The 19,137-nt window shown below is 41.8% G+C and overlaps 2 protein-coding genes across 4 annotated transcripts in view; one reads left to right on the top strand and one right to left on the bottom strand.

The window, feature by feature from the left end:
• Positions 1 to 19,137, top strand: part of RIOK1 (RIO kinase 1) — a 39,472-nt gene that overhangs the window by 6,168 nt on the left and 14,167 nt on the right. The window contains exons 3-13 of the mRNA XM_089516698.1: positions 366 to 561; positions 4,149 to 4,239; positions 6,307 to 6,376; positions 7,048 to 7,090; positions 9,129 to 9,221; positions 12,458 to 12,570; positions 12,690 to 12,770; positions 13,277 to 13,363; positions 14,182 to 14,319; positions 14,630 to 14,733; positions 17,994 to 18,100. Coding sequence (XP_089372824.1) covers positions 366 to 561; positions 4,149 to 4,239; positions 6,307 to 6,376; positions 7,048 to 7,090; positions 9,129 to 9,221; positions 12,458 to 12,570; positions 12,690 to 12,770; positions 13,277 to 13,363; positions 14,182 to 14,319; positions 14,630 to 14,733; positions 17,994 to 18,100 — 1,123 coding nt within the window. The remainder of the gene's footprint in view (positions 1 to 365; positions 562 to 4,148; positions 4,240 to 6,306; positions 6,377 to 7,047; positions 7,091 to 9,128; positions 9,222 to 12,457; positions 12,571 to 12,689; positions 12,771 to 13,276; positions 13,364 to 14,181; positions 14,320 to 14,629; positions 14,734 to 17,993; positions 18,101 to 19,137) is intronic.
• Positions 1 to 19,137, bottom strand: part of DSP (desmoplakin) — a 128,730-nt gene that overhangs the window by 99,295 nt on the left and 10,298 nt on the right. The gene's annotated exons all lie outside the window — the stretch shown is intronic.

Below are 19,137 nucleotides of genomic sequence, written 5' to 3'. Positions count from 1 at the left end.
ATGGCTTTGCTCCTCATTTGGAGAAGAGGAATGGGGGACAAATCAGTCTCAGCGCTTGCATGAACTGGCTTCTGGATGCGATAGCCGAAAACAGCAAAGGAAACCCTCACTGAGTGGAGATAGTGGAGGGTTCTGTTCTGGCTGTGACGGGGAAGTAGATCTGGACCCTTCACATGTCAGATGGCTCAACTCACTGATACAGATTTTAAAAACTGGGTTTTAAAAAAAACATATATAGTTTTTACATATTTTTCATAAATGTATACTTATTTTAAAAGTAGAGATTGTTCATTCTCTTGTTAGTGCACTGATGAATTATATGATGAGTTAAGGAGAATTGTACTAAATATGTGCTTTAAAAATAGTGGATATGAACAGGTTATTAAAGAAGCCCTTGAGAAGAAGGTGGCCACCAAAATTGAGCAGTCGTTTTTGTGTGACGAAGAGGACGTGGAGGAATTTTATGAGAGCAGTGAGGGTGAAGAAGACGACTGGGACTGGGATGATGATGCAGGAAAGGTGACCAAGAGAAATCTTGTATCTGGAGGAAGAAATCCACAGGTATGTTGTTCAAAGATTGTGTGGCTGGAAGGCCTGGCTCTGTTGCAACTTGTGAGTTTATATAGTCATAGATTTAGCTCAGGCTTGGAGAAGGGCTTTGTAAGAGCCATTAACATTCTGTACATGCAGAATCAGATTTGCAAAATTAAATACACATACCCAGCAGCACAAAACAACCACCAGTTGCAGAATTTTGTCTGTACATAAGCTCCCAACTGTCTCACAATGTTTAGTTCATTTCAAAAATGGCAAAAATTGACCTAAAATGAAACTAGAAGTGACATTACTTCACTTCTATTCGTATCAAGACCACTGTGCAACCCCTGCAGGAGGTGCAGAGGTGAAAATTGGCCCACTCTGTCTCTGCTGTTGCCGAGCCCTGTATTAGCTGGTACCTACATCTCTTGAGATTTTAATCTGATACTTTAGGAAGAATTTTACTAGGAGGCAGTTAACAGAATTCTAGTGGAACACATGCTTTGAATGCATGAGGACCCCTCTTTGTCTCAAGCAGCAGAAAAATATTGTGGTACCTTGGAGGATAATTGATTTATTGTCTTTTGAGCTTTTATAGCAATGTGAGCCAGTATGATGTGGTTTGAGCTTTGGACTATAACTCTGGAGACCAGGGTTTGAATTCTGGCTCAGCCATGTAAACTCAGTGGGGGACCTTGGGCAAATCACACAGTCTCAGCTTCAAAGGATGGGAATGGCATCCCCCCCTTTGAAAAAATTTGCCAAGAAAACCCCATCATAGGTTTGCCTTAGAGTTGCCATAGGTTGGAACTGACTTGAAGTTACGCAACAACAACAAGAGCAGTACATCACATCAACACCAGCAATGTCTGTGAGCAAGTAGAAAGGAGCTCATGTAAAATTCTGGGCTCTCACACTTTCTACAAGTTGCAGAAACAATAAATTAGACTTTCATTTTGCTTTATCCAATTTCTGGTTTATTATATGTGAACCAGGAATCAGCTTAAAATAAATAATAACTAAACAAAACAGCTCAGCAATTCAGAGTTTGTAGCTGGCTTCTTCTGGTACATAGCACAGGAGTGTGCAAAGTGCAGTCCACAGGCCATGTGCATCTCTCAACCCATTTTGCCCAAAATGGTCTCTCGGGAGTAGGGGCAGGAGCATTTCCACCATGTTTTGGGGCCATCCTGGGCCAGTTTAGGCCCATGAGAAACCTTTTTAAAAACAGGCAGTGAATAGGCAATGACATCTGCTCACTTCCTGTTCACAAAGGCCTCTCCTGGGGGTAAAATGCCTGGTGAGGGCTAAAAACAAGGGGAAAATGTATCCCTGTACCCTTCAGAGCACTTGGGGGCAAAACAGTGTTTTTTGTTTGTTTGTTTGTTTGTTTGCTAAACTGGGTGTGGCAGGGGGATGGTACCTTCCTTTCCATCATTACCCACTCCAAGATAGTATTCATTTTCATCAGTGATACCTGATTTCTATGTAGGGAACAGCCAAGAACAGGGGTAGGCAACCTTTTTGAGCCGGGGGCCGGGTTGCTGTCCCTCAGACAACTGGGGGGCCGAAGCAGTGGGGTGGAGCTTCCACCCTCCGGGAGTGGGGCCACATGCTGGGGGTGGAGCTTCCACCCTCCAGGGGCGGGGCCACATGCTCCGCCCCCGGAGTAATAATAATAATAATAATAATAATAATAATAACAACAGTTACTAGCATGGAAACTACTAAAATGCAATTCAGAATAGAAGGGAGAAAGCATGCACCACTGTCTCAACCCAGAAAAGCACAAGGAGCTGAGAGTAGTTTTTGCAAAGAGACCACCAAGGGCAAGTAAATAATAATAATAATACTAACAGTTACTAGCATGGAAACTACTAAAATGCAATTCAGAATAGAAGGCTAACCCCCCTCCCTTAATGAAGCAACCAGCCTCTCTCTGGCTTGCTCTTGCTCTTGCTGGCCGGCTGGCTCCTCCTTCTTCCTCCTCCTTTCCCTGCTCTTCTATTCATAGGGAGGAGGAGGGCAGAGGGCAAGGTGGAGCCCGATGCAGGCCCGATGCAGCCCCTGGAGCCCTGTTGGAGTGCTCCAGGGGCTGCACCGGGCCTCCTAGATGGGCGTCGCCATTTTGTTTTTCAAAATGGCAGCCGAAGTCTCACGTGACGTTTGCCATCCTGAGGTCACGCGAGACTTCGGCCGCCATTTTGAAAAACAAAATGGTGGCCGGAGCGGCGCGAAAATGGGGCAATCGGTGGCAGGACTGCGCAGGGGCCAGCAGGAAGGCCTTGGCGGGCCGGATGTGGCCCACGGGCCGCAGGTTGCCGAAGCCTGGCCAAGAATGAGAGGGAAATTAAATCCTATTTCATCTTTCCTAAGGGTTTGCTTGGGCTCCTGCCCACTCCTGCATGTGACACTGTTACATAGGAATCTTCCTTAAGTTTACTGCTACAGAAATTAATGTGTGTGTGCATGTGTGTGTGTCAGAGAGAGTTCATTTGTGCAGTTTATGTACTGCCTTTGATGAAGCACTCTTTGCCTCTGAGTCAAGATGGGCTATATCCAGCCCTTTCACCACCACCCCAAATTTTTTTGCAGCCCTACCACTGTCTTTGCCCCCACCATGCCAAAAAGCCTAAAAAGATGACAACATGATATGTTCCCTAAACCCTAGGAGATCCCCAGGACTGTCTGGTGCATGAGGATGTGCTGGTATACTTTTGCATTGCAGAGTGCCACTGTAGTTGACACAGACATTGACACAAGCTGTAGTGGTGTGGCTTCTGATGGATTCTAGGCGGCTGGGTGTATTCCTTAGACCAGGGGTAGGCAACCTTTTTGAGCAGGGGGCCGGGTTGCTGTCCCTCAGACAACTGGGGGGCCGAAGCCAAAAAATAAATAATTAAATATTTTTTTAAAAAAATTAATTGAATAAATAAGCCGGGACAAATGTAGGACAAAATTTTCAAATGGAGGGCACTTTTTTTAAAAAAAAATGGAGGATATGCAAAAAATTTTGCTGATTTTTTAAAAAAATGTTAATATAAATGCATGTTTCGGAGGCTTCTATAGACAATTGCCCCCCATGCCCGCTGCTTGCACCCCCTTGCCTGCCGCTTCCCCCCCCCTTGCCCGCCTCCTCCTGATAGGCCAAAGGCCCCATGCCCTCACAAGAGAGGCCAAAGTCTCCGGCAGCAATCGGTGGCAGGACCGGGCTGGGACCGGTCTCAAGGCCTTGCCGGGCCGCATCTGGCCCGCGGGCCGCAGGTTGCCTACCCCTGTCTTAGACTCTTTGTTACCAGTCTCTTAACTATGAAAGAGGAACCTGGAGTGTGTGCTCTTTCTTCTGTAGTGCAAATCCTTCCCTGGAAGTTAACCTAGACAGTGTTTGCCACCCTCACTTGCCTTGATATTCCAAACAAGATGTGGAAGCAGGTGGCATTAGATGGAGGAACTGGGATGAGTCATAGAATAAGTTTATGTTAAAAACATTCTGTTCAGATTGTTTGACTGTGAAGGTGAGGTTGAGAGCATAAGGTATGTCAAAATTGATGTGTTCCTCTTGAGTTGTTTTATATGAAAGCTGAATTCTGTTATGAATTATTTTGTTTCAGGCAAATAAACAGATTTCTAGCTTCAATGCAGCAAAAATGTCCACTCCTACAGATAAAGCCCTAAGAAAGTTTGAGCATAAAATCAATCTAGGTAAGTGTGGACCTTCAAGCTTCTTTCATGAACAGAATTCATTTAGAACCAGTTTGCATGACTAGTTTTAATGGGTTGGAGCTGGTGGCTTTATTCATGTTGAGACTGTCTTGGGAATGCTTCAGCATGAATCTGAAAAGTGAGTTGCCACATTTTCCTTAAAAGAAAAACAGCTGATCAAAAACAGGGGAGTTGTGTCTCCATTATGGTCTTTTGCTTCATGCTTCTAATGATTTTTTAAAAATTAAACATTGATGAGTGTACAGCTGAAAAATTAGGAGTTTTGCTTTGGAGAACAGGGCGCTCAAATGCCTTGCAGGGCAGGCTTGTCTACCAAACATCTCCATTCATATTTATTTTTACCTCCACATAGTTTTTCAGCTCTACAGGTGGAGTGGGGGAGACCACCATGATCTTCAAATCTTATGTGTGACTGGCAAGCAACCAAACCTTCCCAGTCACCACTGGAAAGAGTCTTCCATCTTTTCATATGAATACATATATGATGAAGGAGCCATCTGGCATATAATGGAAAGATGCTTTAAATAGTCAAAATATTTAGTGAAACCTCAAGTTCTTATTTAGAAGGCTTAAGATTAAAGATAGAGGGAAAAGAGATGAATTATAGAGGAAAGGTACAAAATAAACATTCTTCAACTTTTGCTGTGCATTCCTAAAGAAAGAGTCCACACTTAACACCAAGGGTTCTCAATCACTTGTCAATTGTGGCATGTCCAAATGGTTGACAGACTTTATAAGGGAACAGTCCCATCTTTACTGTTGTAAGTCACACAGGCAGCAGGGCAGGGAAGCTGGTAGAAATGAGAAAATCCATCTGTCAAGTGTCACTAGTTTACCTTGATGGACAGTATTATATTCCCCATGAGGGCTGACTTGTCAACACACAGCCAGAAAAGCCGTGGAAAGGAATTATTAATACATACCAGAAAATCAGGCAGGTGTGAATCAAGGAGGGATTTCCTATTATAAAGAAAGGAATTATCTTCTCCCTGTCTCTTGGCAATAGAAATTATATCACTAGAGCAAGAGATATTTTTAAAGCGACTAGCACTTTTCTCTACAGTTTTATATTTTTCCTAGTTTGAGAGAAGTACACTGCTAAATTGACCATACAAAACTTATAAACCATGCAAAATTCTAATTCAGCTTTTTTAAAAAAACCAAAAAACCCATGGTTTTTTTAATACATCCTTTCTCTCTGTGCACGTTGTGCTATGTTATGTTCTCTATCTGCATACTACATGTTTTCTTGGGCTTACATTTGGTATACTGGCAGGTGATTCTGGGAACTGTAGTCTCAAACTTTTGGACCATCAGAGCTTTCCCAGCCTGCTTTAACCCATCCTTTCCCCACTACGTCCTTCAGATGCTTTTGTTTACTATTCCCATAAGGCCCAACCAGCATGGTCATTGGTCTGGGATCCTCGGAAATTTAGTTAAAGACATCTGAAGCAGCTAAACCCTTTACCCAACCTCTCTGCATCCCTTTGTGCCTGCTGTTAGGAACTGGGTTGGGCTAAGCCAAAGCAGAAGAGATTGTTCATTGCCAGGTTCCTTCTGCTCGCAGACTTCCAGTTTGTTCCTCAGTATAGGTCATTCCCACGAGCCATTTTGTATCAATTCAAGAGAGAGCTGGATGAGTCTAGTAGACTCTGTCCTTGCTTCTGAAATAATGCTACTCCTCCCTATGTCAGGAACGTTAACTTTATTTCTCAAATGTTCTGCCAGCTCGCTCAGCCATGAAATCCACTGGGTGATCTTGGGCAACTCAGATGCTCTCATCCTCAGGGGAAAGCAATGGCAAAATATCAACAAAACCCCATAAAGGATCAGCTTAGGGTCGTCATAAGTCAGAAATGACTTGAAGGCACAAAACACAAACATCCTATCTATAACACCTCTTTTTTTCTTGATTTTCTTGAGGAAGGAATGTTTCATATTTTCTGACCACTCCAGTGAAGCTAATTTTTAATTGGAGGTGAGGGTAAAGGAAGGAGAGCATTTGGATTTGGGGTCCTCTTTAATGTATATATTCTTATTCTCCAGACAAACTACATTTTGCTGATTCTGTTATAAACAGAGTTACAGAGAAGTCCAGGCAAAGAGAAGCAGATTTGTAAGTAATGCGGACCTACTGTGATAAAAATGTTTGACAGAATTTTCTGTTGGTTGTTTGGGATTATGAAGATTTCTGTTGTTTCATAGAGGATTACTTTTTGATAAATTAGGTTTCAGATATCAAAGCAGAATTATTGAATGTTTAATAGAGGGTGGAATTGTGTGGCCCTCCATGAGTTTTTGAACAGCAACTCCCAGTAATCTTTGCATGTATAGCGAGCGATGATGAATACTGGGAGTTGACATTCAGCAACATTACATAATTGTTATCTAATGTTATTTTTGATTTGTTCTCTGCCTTATTTTATTGAATGTTAACATGTACTAATATGTATTTAATTATTTTGTAGAATGTACACCATAGGCAGGTTTATTTTATCTATTTTAATTGATTGTATGTACAGCACTGTGTAAATTTACAGCGCTATATAAATAAAGCTTAATAATAATTTGGAAGGCCACACAATTTCCACCCCTCGTTTAAGAGGTCTGCAACATTAAGAATGCATATCTTTCTCTGAGTACTGTTAGACTTAGGCCTTTTATAGACCAGCCTAGGTACTGGTGGCATTGTCAACTTTTCCTGAATACGTTTTGGTATATTAATAATGTTCAACCCACCCCCATCTGATTCATTATGTTATTGTAGAATTGTTTTATTTCCACTAGGTATCGGGTGAAAGATAAAGCGGACAGAGCGACAGTAGAACAAGTAAGTCATGCACATTATTCAAGTTAAGATCAAAAATTCTCGTTTTTACCAGAATTAAGAGGTTTCATTGTTTAAAAACAATACTAATGAAGGACAAGTCTAAACTGTGGAATTTTGCTGGCACACCAGAGCTGGTTTTAGCAAGGTGTGAAAGGCTAATGAGGAAGAGGAGAAAGCTGCATCGTGACTACCAGTAAAATGAGGAATTTTGCCAAAGTGATCCTTCTCATAGTGTTTACCTAGACTCAGTACAGATCGCCTGAAAACGGCAGTCTGCAGGTGCCCATTTTAACTCTGGAGGGATGCCGCAGCCACTAGACTGTGCAACATCCCTCCTGAGTTAAAAGAACCTGGGTTTTCCAGGTTCTTTTCCTGGCGCCCTGGTTACGTCGTGAGTGCGTAACAGGCGTGCTGCAACATACGGATGCTATGTGTCAGTTACGTAAAGATGGCGGCACCCATGTGGACGCCGCCATTACTCCGCCACCCACACATAGTAGGGCTCGGGCCCATGTGGTTGGTGCGCAGTCCTGAGCCCTACTATTGCCGCCAGGATGTCATGGCCTGGCAGTGTATACCGGGCCATGGAATAGGCAGGCTTCTGAAGTGGTTCACTTCTGCCTACCTGGAGCCTATTTTGTCTTTCAGGGTCCTCCAGCATGCTCCTGCAAAACTGGAAGTGACATAAAGCCCAATTCTGGTTGTGAAAAAGGATATATATATATTTTTAACGTTGATGTGATTGTGCAGCTGATTTAAGGGGGCACTTCTTTTTCCTCTGGAGATTACTTGGAGAGGCAGTTCACGTTTTTTGGGGAGCGGGTGGTCAGAAAAAGGGTGAACTGGGGAATCTGGAGTAGTCAAGAGCTGCAAAATTAGCCTCCCACTTCTGAGTGCTAAATTTATATGGAATACTGCCTTTCTTGTCATCCAAATATGCTTCGTTTAAATATTCTGCCTTAAAAAAGAACCATGTTTGTTTCGCTGATTATTTGAAAAAATCCTTGGCTTTTATTTACATAATGTTTGGATCTTTAAAGAGTAACAAACATATTCTGGCACTCTGTGCATGCATTTCTTGCACATGGTTATAGACAGAAGCATACACTGATCTGCACTGTGAACAAGAAATGCAGAGAGACATTTGTAAGTGGAATTGTTTTGCAAGAGTAATCATTCTTATGCTGCTTCATGCACTTGACAATGTGGCTTTCACTTTGTTAAAACCTGTAATGCACTTAAGGCCACAAACCTGTATCCATTGTAGCATAGTAATTCCATGTGCAGAATTACAGCTGGCCACTCACCTGCCCCTATTCCTTCTGTGGAATTGTTTCAGCCCTCCCAATGTCCATTCATGCCTGGTGAGAGCAATGGGGGCTTGGAGAAACATCTGGCTGTGTCTCTGTAGCCAAGTGTAAAAAAACTGCATCTTTCACTGAGGCCTTCTGGGATCCTCCAGAGGTCTCAGCAGATGATGGAAACATTTCTCTTCTGTCTATGGTGACATTCAGATGCTTTTTGCTCCACCAGACACAGAATGACTGGGAACTGCAGTGACTCTACACCAGGTCCAGTGGAAATTTAGTCAGTGTGAGGGAAGAAGGAAATACCAGCCTCCACATCAAACAAGAAGAGATGTATGCAGGCATAAGGTGGACTTGTGTCTATGTATGCTATTAACAGTTGTCAGCCTCAGTGTATTACGTTTTTCCTTCTTATACAGAGGTTCAGGGCAGAGTTCAGTGAAAACTTGTTCAAATTACTATGTAGGGCAAGGATGGGAACTGTATCTCCCCATACAAACCTTCAGGGGTCCTAAAAGCTACAGGGGAAAGCTTTTCCACTTGGCAGTGGAGACTGGGACTATGCTTCATCCTTTTGTCCCCCTCCCTACACAAGGATAACTCAGTCAATTGAATGGAATGGACATTCCAGAATACAGTTTGTTTGGAATAAAATTCCAAACTTGGGATTGACTTTTCTAGCATCCCTATATAAAAAATTATTTGTTTGGATGTGTTCTGTCTTTTCTAAGGTTCTGGACCCAAGAACACGAATGATCTTGTTCAAGATGCTAACTCGAGGTGTCATAGCAGAAATCAATGGTTGCATCAGCACCGGGAAAGAGGTTAGTTTCATTACAGATACAATTGCAACAATTATTTTAGTGAAACTAAATTATTTATAAACTAAAAAGACACTCTGAATTAAATAATCAATAGATGTTCTAGAGAAATTGCTTTGTTTTTCATACAAGTACATATACAAGTCAAGTCTCTCTTATCCGAAATGCTTGAGGCCAGAAGTGTTTTGGATTTTTTATTTGCGTATATGTACACAATGAGATATCCTGGAGATGGGACCCTAGTCTAAATATAAAATTCATTTATGTTTCATATACAACTTATGCATATAGCCTGAAAGTAATTTTATGCAACATTTTAAATAAATTTGTGTACATTGAATCATCAGAAAGTAAAGGTGTCACTATTTCAGCCACTTACGTGGACAATTTTGGATTTTGGGGAATTCTGGGTGAGGAAAACTCATCCTTTACAAATTTCCAGAAAGAGGAAACATTCCCTTTTCTTTCACACATACATTTAGTGAGACAGTTTGTGCACAAGAGTAAACCATGACTTAATGTTACAAGAATTAGCCACAGCAAACCTTTCACTATCACACACACCTTTCTTACATCTTGAAGAAATGGTTAAACTTGCATGTTGGATCAATCACAGTTTGGCATGTCACCTGAACTTAAACTGGTAATTAGAATGGAGATTGCTTTTTAAAAAATCATAAATTTCTGTCAGCAAACCATAGTTAAGATTAACTCTGTAATTTATTGGGTTCAAATGACACAGTAAACTGTCATTAATCATATGGAAGCAAAAGCTCCCAGTATCTCCATGCACATTCACAGCAGGATGGAATAGTGAGAGAACAGGACTTGCTGAAGCTCAAAGTAGTTTAACAAAGTGGTTAATATGCAAACTAGCTCACTGTTTCTTTGAAGAAAGTGCTTAGCGTGATACATACATGCCCCATTTAAAAACAAAAACTAATTTTCAATCCAAATCAGATGTGTTTAATCAATCCATCCATCAATCAATCTATTAAAGCTGCTATAAATAATCTTTAAAAATTTCTTTAGAATAATACTTGAACATAACTTATATACTCAACTATAAGACTGACCTCATGTATAACTCAAAGACAGGTTTTGGGGCCAGAATTATGTATTTTGATATGACCCATGCATAAGTTGAGGGTAAAATGTAGGAGCATGTGACATGGATGAAGCACAGGAAAACAATGCCAAAGAATTTGCAACATTCCAGCATGCATAACTGCTATGCTCCCACTAAAGGTTGGATAGATTAGAGAGCAGAGCAGTGTCAGTGTTTCCAGAAGAGATTACACTCTTGACTTTCACCAAAGAATGGTTCCTTTTTAAATAAGGGTTAATGTATAGTACATACATTGACCTGTAGAAAAGTGAACTCAGGTCTTTTTGGTCAATTGTTTGACTAATGTTTCTAGACTTATACATGAGTATATACAGTATACATTTAAGATGGCATCTTAAATATAAATGTTAAATTAATTATTTTTCTTTCTGCTGTCTGAAATACAAAAGCCAGTTAGGGGCAGTACAGACAGGCACTTTGTACCAGCCTGACTGCAGACTAGGGTTGAATTAGGGCAGTGCATTTACATGCTCCGAGCCCTAGTTCCGCCTCACTTGCGCCATTATGGTGTGCGCCCATCCATACGAGACATGCCATTATGATGCATGGGTGGCGCAGCACCCAAACACCACTGGCCAGAAGGGTGTCATCGTGGCATGTGAATGCCACTATGACACCGCTTCTAGGAAGCTGCTTACACCAGCTTTTTTTTTTTCTTCTCCTGAGAGGAAGTGGATTGTTGCCGCGACATGTAGTTGCTGTGGCAATGATCTGGGGCTAAAAGTGGTGGCCTTTTGCCGCCCATCTGTCGAACCTCTCTGTCATGGATATGCAGGACAACATAATGAAAACTGTACACGGCACACTGGAAAAACTCCTCTTGCTCCCCAGAAGAAGTAATGGGGCGTGTGTCCATGGCTTGCGCCCCGCACTGTGTGCACAAGCCCCATTACTTCTAATGGGGCTCGAGCATCTGTGTTTTTTCCCTTACGCACAGGGTGTGTGTGTCCGGAATGGATCCCCGTGTAAGGGAAGGGTGCACTGTACTTTCTAAGCTTTTTTAAAAAATTATCTTTGGGTAGCAGGTTTCCCAGTTGACTGTCAACAGATATTTTAAAAAACTCTGTGTGGTAGCCAGTCTAGTTTTTACTGAGTTTACTAGATGCAGCATTAGTTCAAAAAATTAAATTATAAGCTTATACTTTAGCTTATAACCTTTCCAGAAAATGATAAAGATGCAGGCAAAGGCATCTGTTCTGAATAGTTTTCAGCTTTTATGATCAGCATAGTTTTTTTAAGGGTTTTAATGTTTTCATACAGAATAGTGGTGGGCAACTTTGGTGGATCTGGAGTCAGTTTTGCCCATGTGGAGCCTACTACAGGCTGTAGCCCTTCCAAAAACATTTAAGGATCCCCCCCCCCCAAAAAAAAAAAAAACTGGAGGTTTGGAGGATAAAAATTCTGGAAGAGTTTCCTTACTCACTAAAACTAGACTCTTCACTTTGTTTTTGGGGAGAATTGCCAATTTTGGAGTAGTCGTTCTCCTTGAATTATTCTGTCCCCTTGTCCCATAGCAAGGTAGGTTTCTGAAGTCCCCACATGCAGCTTGCTCTCTGCCTGTTTCCAGCCCTGATGGAGAACTGTGCAGCTGTTCCTCCTACCTCTGTTCATGCCTCAAGTGTTTTGGGGTTGCACATCTCAAAATGTGACTGTACAATTATGCACTGTTACAGTCATGTATCTTGGCCTGCCCATTGCTTAACAACATCCCTGTTTTTGCAGCTAAGGCAGAAAGGAAAATAGTAAGTTTATCCAGCTCTTCTGGGTATGGTAGAGTACGCAGTGGGCCCTCCCTATTGGCAGGCTTCTGATCTGCAAATCTGCCCATGAATCACCATGGCTTGTATTATTCAATGAAAGTGCGCACACTGAAGTGTGCATGTTCACATTGCTGCCATTGAATAGTATGGGGTGTGATCGTCCACAGTTTTCAACATCTGCAGGAGCCCCAGAAGTGAAACCCAGACAATACAGAGGGCCTACTGAAATTGGCAGAATGCATATGCCTATGTAAATTGATTGTTTTTAGAAATGCTGCTCTAATTTTCATTTTAAACAATCAGTGTGTAATATCTTAATATATCATTTTTTCTCATTTGGAATTTGCTAGGCTAATGTATATCATGCCAGCACTGCAAATGGAGAGAACAGAGCCATAAAGATTTATAAAACATCTATTTTGATGTTTAAAGACAGGGATAAATATGTGAGTGGAGAGTTCAGGTGAGCCTGAAATTTTTTTCTTTCTTTCTATAATGATACACTTGTACAACCTCTTATGTTTTCACAAAAATAATTTTCATTCTTTGCTTTAAACTGCATTTCCATGTTGTGCTTTCAAGATTTCGCCATGGATACTGTAAAGGAAACCCAAGAAAAATGGTCAAGACATGGGCAGAGAAAGAAATGAGGAATTTAACAAGGTGATTTTTCCCCCTTCCATCTTAGATCATGCTTTGTCTCATTCATTTGGGTACTTATGGTGTTGAGGATACTGGCAATTATTTACTATGTTTGTTGTTAAACAAATACAGTGGTACCTCGGGATACGAATTACCCAGGTTACGAAATTTTCAGGATACGAAAAAAACCCATAGGAAATTATTGTTCCGGGTTAAGAAAGTTTTTTCGGGTTACGAAAAAACTTTTGGTGCTTTTCTGCGCGATTTCACACCAAATCGCGGCTTTTCCCCATTAGCGCCTATGGGGATTCGGCTTGCGAAAGCCTTTCGGGTTACGAAATTGACAGCGGAACGAATTAATTTCGTAACCCGAGGCACCACTGTATTGTCAGACTGAAGAAGCAAAAATCTTTGCTACTTTTGGAGCAGTACTTCAGATTCCTTTATATAGAAGGTGGGTTGATGCATATATGCATGTTATAACAATCTCAAGCTTGAGAATAAAACTTTGAGTATTGTCCTTTTAGGTTGCACACAGCACAAATCCCATGCCCGGAACCCATTATGCTAAGAAGTCATGTTCTTCTTATGGGCTTTATTGGCAAAAATGACATGTAAGTATTCTCAGCTTTGTGTGAAAAAGCTTCATTTTATTTTATTAATATATGCCTGGGATTGGGGTTGCCATCAGCCCTAACCAGTACAACCATTGCTGAGATATGACGAGAGTTGTAGTTCATTAGTATCAGAAGGGACACATTTTCTACCCCTGCAGTAATCCTAAAAAAGGATTATATCTGATGGCATGTTGTTACTTGGAATGAAGGTGGGAGCAGTGGGTAGGGGGATAGACAATCCCTATTTTTTAAGAATCTTGGATGGTCTAATACTGGCTTACTAGTGTAATGAGTGGACTTGTTATATTGTCAGTGCCAAGGACAGAGAAGAGATCATTGTGGCTGAATCATCATCACCAAACATGAATGGCTTGAATGGTCTTGGCTAGAGTCCATTGATAATTTTTTCTCTTGTTGGATTTTTGTCTAGATTGCAACACAAGACTGTTCTCCAGCAATTTAGCATATTTGATTTCCTTGAATTGCCTCACACCATTGCTTTCTTGGGTTGCAACCCACTAAAATAAGTGTGGCTTTCTTGCAAGTTAAAACACATTTCCTTAAGGGTTTTGCCATTTGCACAGCTAGTGAGCCCCCAGCCTGAAAACATGTGGACTATTTAATTGTTTGGCTTGATCCATTGGGTTGTCTGATGTAGCCAAGTCTTATATTAAGCAGAGGTTCCTTTCAGCATATTCCTAACCTCCATATGGAACTAGAGTGTGTTATGATACTGAAAATAGCTGCTGCTTCATGCCATTGTTTTAACCTGTGATTTTTTGGGTTTTTGTTTTGTTTTTTCCTCTTGATTAAAGGCCTGCTCCTTTGTTGAAAAATGCCCAGTTATCAGAGTCAAAAGCTCGGGAGTTGTATCTGCAAGTTATCCAGTATATGAGAAGAATGTATCAGGATGCCAAGCTTGTTCACGCGGATCTCAGTGAATTCAATATGCTGTATGTCTTCCTTGATAGTTGACTTATATAATGTTAATTTTTTAAAAAATGTTTTAAAATTTAAAAGTTCTATGGTACAAATGTTTTAAAATGTTTAAATGTTCTGTTATACAACTCTGCCATTCAAATGATTTCTCTGGTTTCATAGCTTTTGAATTTGCAAGATTTTGTGGTGTCGTTTGTTTATATGTTTTTTTGATGTAGGGTTATCTTCCCAAATCAATTAAGAACTTGATTTATGCTACAAAGTGAAATGCTACGTATAGGTATAATAGCTATAATAATGACAGAACCATTTGGCCTTTTCCAGATATCATAGTGGAGAAGTATATATCATAGATGTATCCCAGTCTGTTGAACACGATCATCCACATGCTTTAGAATTCCTGCGAAAAGATTGTACTAATGTCAATGGTGAGTAGCAGATAATTTTACCCTTAAGTAGCCCTGAGGCCAAAGGTGGTGTGACCAAGGGAATTGATTGGCAGCAATGCACGATTTATTCTTGTCCTGAAAGATGACAGATCTGCTTGCATGAATCTGGTCATAATACTTTTTGGCATGCTATTTGAATGGGTCATGATGTACTCGCATGTTTAAAAAGAAATTGCAGGAAGATGTACAGAAAAGATAGGAAATGGTCCATGGGCCTCATGTTGCCCCATCCAACCTATAAGATTTTCCTGTCCATTCTATGACCAGAGATCACTGCGTTAAAAGACATTTCTTCTGAATGTGTGTGTGTGTGTGCGCGCACACACCTTCACGTTGCCTATTGACTTATAGCAGACCCATAATTTCAAAGAATTTTCTTAGGCAAAGAATATTCAGAGGTGGTTTTGCCTCTTCCTTCTTCTCAAATACTCGACATATAATTAAATTGAGCTTTACAGGTCTGAGGGAGAGAAGAAGAAGTAGGCACAGTTCTACCATGCTCAAGCCCCAAACCAGATGCAGTGCTCTTTCTCCATCCCAGCTGCCACTGCCCTGGCCACAGAGACAGAGAGAAGAGGCAGTATCTGCCCAATGCAATCACCTGCCCCATTGCCATCCTCTTTCTTTGTGTGTTGTGTCTTTAGATTGTAAGCCTAAAGTCAGAGAAGTGATTTTTATTATTATTTTTCTTTAAAGCACCATGTAAAGTGATGGTCCTATAAAAATGAATGATGATAATAGTAAAGTTACTGTATTGTGCAGCTTATTCCTGACATCCACCTCACCCACTCTGCCCTTGGCACCAAGGAATCCCAATACCCTTCCAAAATTAGCTCCATTGCTAAAATCCCATGTCCCAATCTATTGACAGCACTGGCCACACCAGTGTCACCAGATTTAGACATAAAGAGAAACTCTGTGTAATGTTTGCGAATATAACCCATTACAGGAGTCTTGTCTCAAGTCTAATTTCATGGAAGTTCTGTAGGTTGGTTCTAGCTCAGTGGCAGGATACAGACCGCCCATTTGGGGCGGCCTGCACCTGCCCCTTTCCCCGACGGATCGGGACCTGAGCAGCCACAGCGGCAGCCCGGAGGCCCTGATCCACCGCTTCTCCAAGCCTCGGAAAAGTGGCAAAACGCCACTTCCCCGCGGCCTGGAAAGGGGTGTCCATGGGGCTTCATGCCCCAAGGACACCCCAACTGCTGTGGGGAAAGAGAGAAAGGGGCCGCTTGGCCCCTTTCTTTTCCGCATCGCTGGTGCGGCTGTTTAAAGTCTGTGCCAGCAATGCATGGGGCGAAAAGGAGCTCCATTTCGGAGCTCCTTCCCGCGATGCTGAAAGGGCACCCCATGTGCCCTGCAGCGTTGAGAGGATATCACACCTGCACCAAGCTGTTTAGAGGCGACGCGGCCATGATATCATAATGGCAGTGCCCGTGTACACAGGGCACTGCCTTTATGACGCCCCAGTTACATGCTAGGGTTAGGGAGCATCTGTAAAGAACGCTCTGAGGTAACCCTAGCATGTATCCAGGCTGGCGCAAAGCTGGTCTGGATCCACCCAATGAAACCCTAAATGCAGCTCAACTGAGTTTCTTAATACTAAATTTAGATACCATCCCAGGGTTTAGTTCAGCCAGTGTGTATTAATGGTAAATTGAGATGTGGAAAACTGAACTAAAATCTCCTGTCATATGAATCTCCCTAAGCATTGAGAGATCAGGATCTGAGGCCTTAATACTAGTGACAATTTTTTTTTCTGTGGTGACCCTGCACTATTGGAATACCATCTCAAGCAAATGCATATGTTGTCCCCACTGGTTTTCAGGAGGTTCTTAAAGATTTTTTTATTCTGGGGTCCTTTTACACAGTTACAGCACAATTATTCCACCTTAACAGCCATGGCTGCATCCTATGGTATCCTAACATTTTGGTGAGGCACTATAGGTCTCTGGCCGACAATTCTGAATATACCTCTGAAACTGCAAATCCCAGGATTCCATTAGGATAGAACCTTAGGCCATTACAGTGGAATCATAGTGGTATAATTGTGTAGTATGAAAGTGTTCCTGGTCTCCATTTGGGACTTATTTTTTAGCAAATGCTGATGCTATACATCCTGATGAAGATGTAATAACAGTAATACAGGTTGGCTATCCCTTATCCAAAATGCTTGGGAATAGAAGTGTTTCGGATTTTGATTTTTTTTTTTTTTTTGGATTTTGGAATACCTATATTTGCATATGTACATAATGAGATATCTTGGGACCCAAGTCTAAACACAAACCTTGGAGATGGGATCCAAATCTAAACATAAAATTCATTTATGTTTCATATACACCTGAAGGTAATTTTATACAATACTTTTAATAACATTGTGCATGAAACAAAATTTGTGTACACTGAACCATCAGAAAGAAAAGGTGCCACTATCTCAGCAACCAAAGAAAAACGTTTCAGATTTTGGAGTATTCCAGAATTTCAGATAAGGAAGACTCAACCTGTAATATCAGCACCTTGAGGGGAGAAACGCTATCAGGGAACTTGAGATTTCAGGTACTTCTCCCCTATTTTACCTTGTTTTGGCACGGTACATACTGCCCAAAAAGGGCGGCCTGCCGGCACCTGTTTTCCCTCCGCAGGGAAGCCGCAGCCGCCAAACCTCATGGCTTCCCTGCGGTGTAATAAGTGCGCCACAATGTGCCATTGGCGCACTCATTGTGCAAGCCCCGTGCGGCACTGTGCAGATGCCGCGTGGCACTTGCATAACAATGGCGACACCCGTGTGACCCCCTCGTCACGTGCTAGGGTTGAGGGGCATGTGGAAGGGCTGTCCCAAGGCAACCCTAGCATGTGACGAGGGCATCACAAAGGGCCGGTCTGTACCGGCCCTTTGATAAGAGATGCTTACAACATTTGGTGCCTCAGCTCCAGCATCCTCCTTTATGCGTGTGGTTTAGCTACCTCACAAAACTGTTCAGATGTAAAATACAGAGTTTGAAATTAAAGAATAGTAACATGGGATGATTTTTGGGAGGTTTCAAGTGAGGTTTTCATTATCATGTGATTGAAATATTCAGAAAAACTCATGGTAACTTCCTCAAAAGAGTTTTCAGATCTTTTAGCTGTTTTTTAGGAATTCAGAAGCCATAGGTGTATTTGTTTCCACCAGGGTTTATAGCAGTGGTAATAAATGGTCTTAATATCGATATGTCCATTTGTTTTGTCTCTTCTGGCAGATTTTTTCCGGAAATACAATGTCGCTGTAATGACAGTGAGAGAGCTCTTTGAGTTTGTTACAGATCCATCTATTACCAATGAGAACATGGATGCTTACCTTGAAAAGGTGAAATTTGGGGATATTGTCTATGGAAAAAGAATTAGTAATAGAAGTGTGGGTTTGTATTACTCTCAGCCCTTTTTTGTAAATGAAAGCATCCTGTAAAACATGACCCAGGTCTTAACAAGACTTTCAGCATGGTTCTTTAAACACCCAATATGACACACTCTCTCTCTCTCTCTCACACACACACACCCCAGAATCATGTGGGCATTCAGTTTTGGAGTCTGTTTTCATTTAAACATAAGCCAAGTTCATGCATTACTTACATGTAGGACAGTCCCATTTCCATTGTAAATTAGGGCAGAGCCACGTTGCTTATATTGCTGTTTACATTGTCTCACTTTCAGATCTTCAGCAGCATACATGCATGCATTGAATAGAACTCCAGCATACATGCATGCATTGAATAGAACCATCTGCAAAGAAACTGCTGTGTGCAAGTGATTGCACTCAGATATGGGCTCCATGCAATTGGAATACTTCCAAAATGTTCCTACATGTGAATAGCTGCTCATTTGCAGGATTTCTTTTTGCACTCACTTGATTCAAGGCACCTACTAGCACCATCAAGGACCAAATTAGTGTTTCCAAATTGTACACTACAATGTGGTATGTGGGCCACCCAGTCTGCAACTTTGCTATTCTTGCTGCAGTAAGGGGTGAAACAGACTGCCCAAAAAGGGCAGATTGGGGCTGCGATGGTGCCGTTTGTGATGTACCATGGCAGCCATACACATGCAGCCACAATCCAACCCCCGTGATGGTCCCAAGTTGACTGTGGCAAGGAGCAGAAAAGATCCGCTCCTTCCTGGTCTGAGTTTGGGCTGCCTTAGCCAGCCTGGGCACAGCTTTGGAGTGGGTTGGGGGCATGCATCATCTAAAGGCCATGCCCCCAAGCCACGTGAAAGTTGGCTTAAAATGTCCATCTGTTTAGGGCCTAATTTTCCAGGAATACTTGCCTTTTTTTGAGCAGCCAGTTTTTGTTGCCAATTAGAAACTTGGGGAGGGATGTGGGGGACTTGAAGAGAAGGATTTGTTTC

Source organism: Sceloporus occidentalis, unplaced genomic scaffold (genome assembly GCF_023333645.1).
Source record: "Sceloporus occidentalis isolate IW3139 unplaced genomic scaffold, rSceOcc1.0.p SCAF_3, whole genome shotgun sequence".
Lineage (NCBI taxonomy): Eukaryota > Metazoa > Chordata > Lepidosauria > Squamata > Phrynosomatidae > Sceloporus > Sceloporus occidentalis.
Note: the sequence above shows the minus strand (reverse complement) of the source record. Positions and strands in the feature narration are given on the sequence as shown.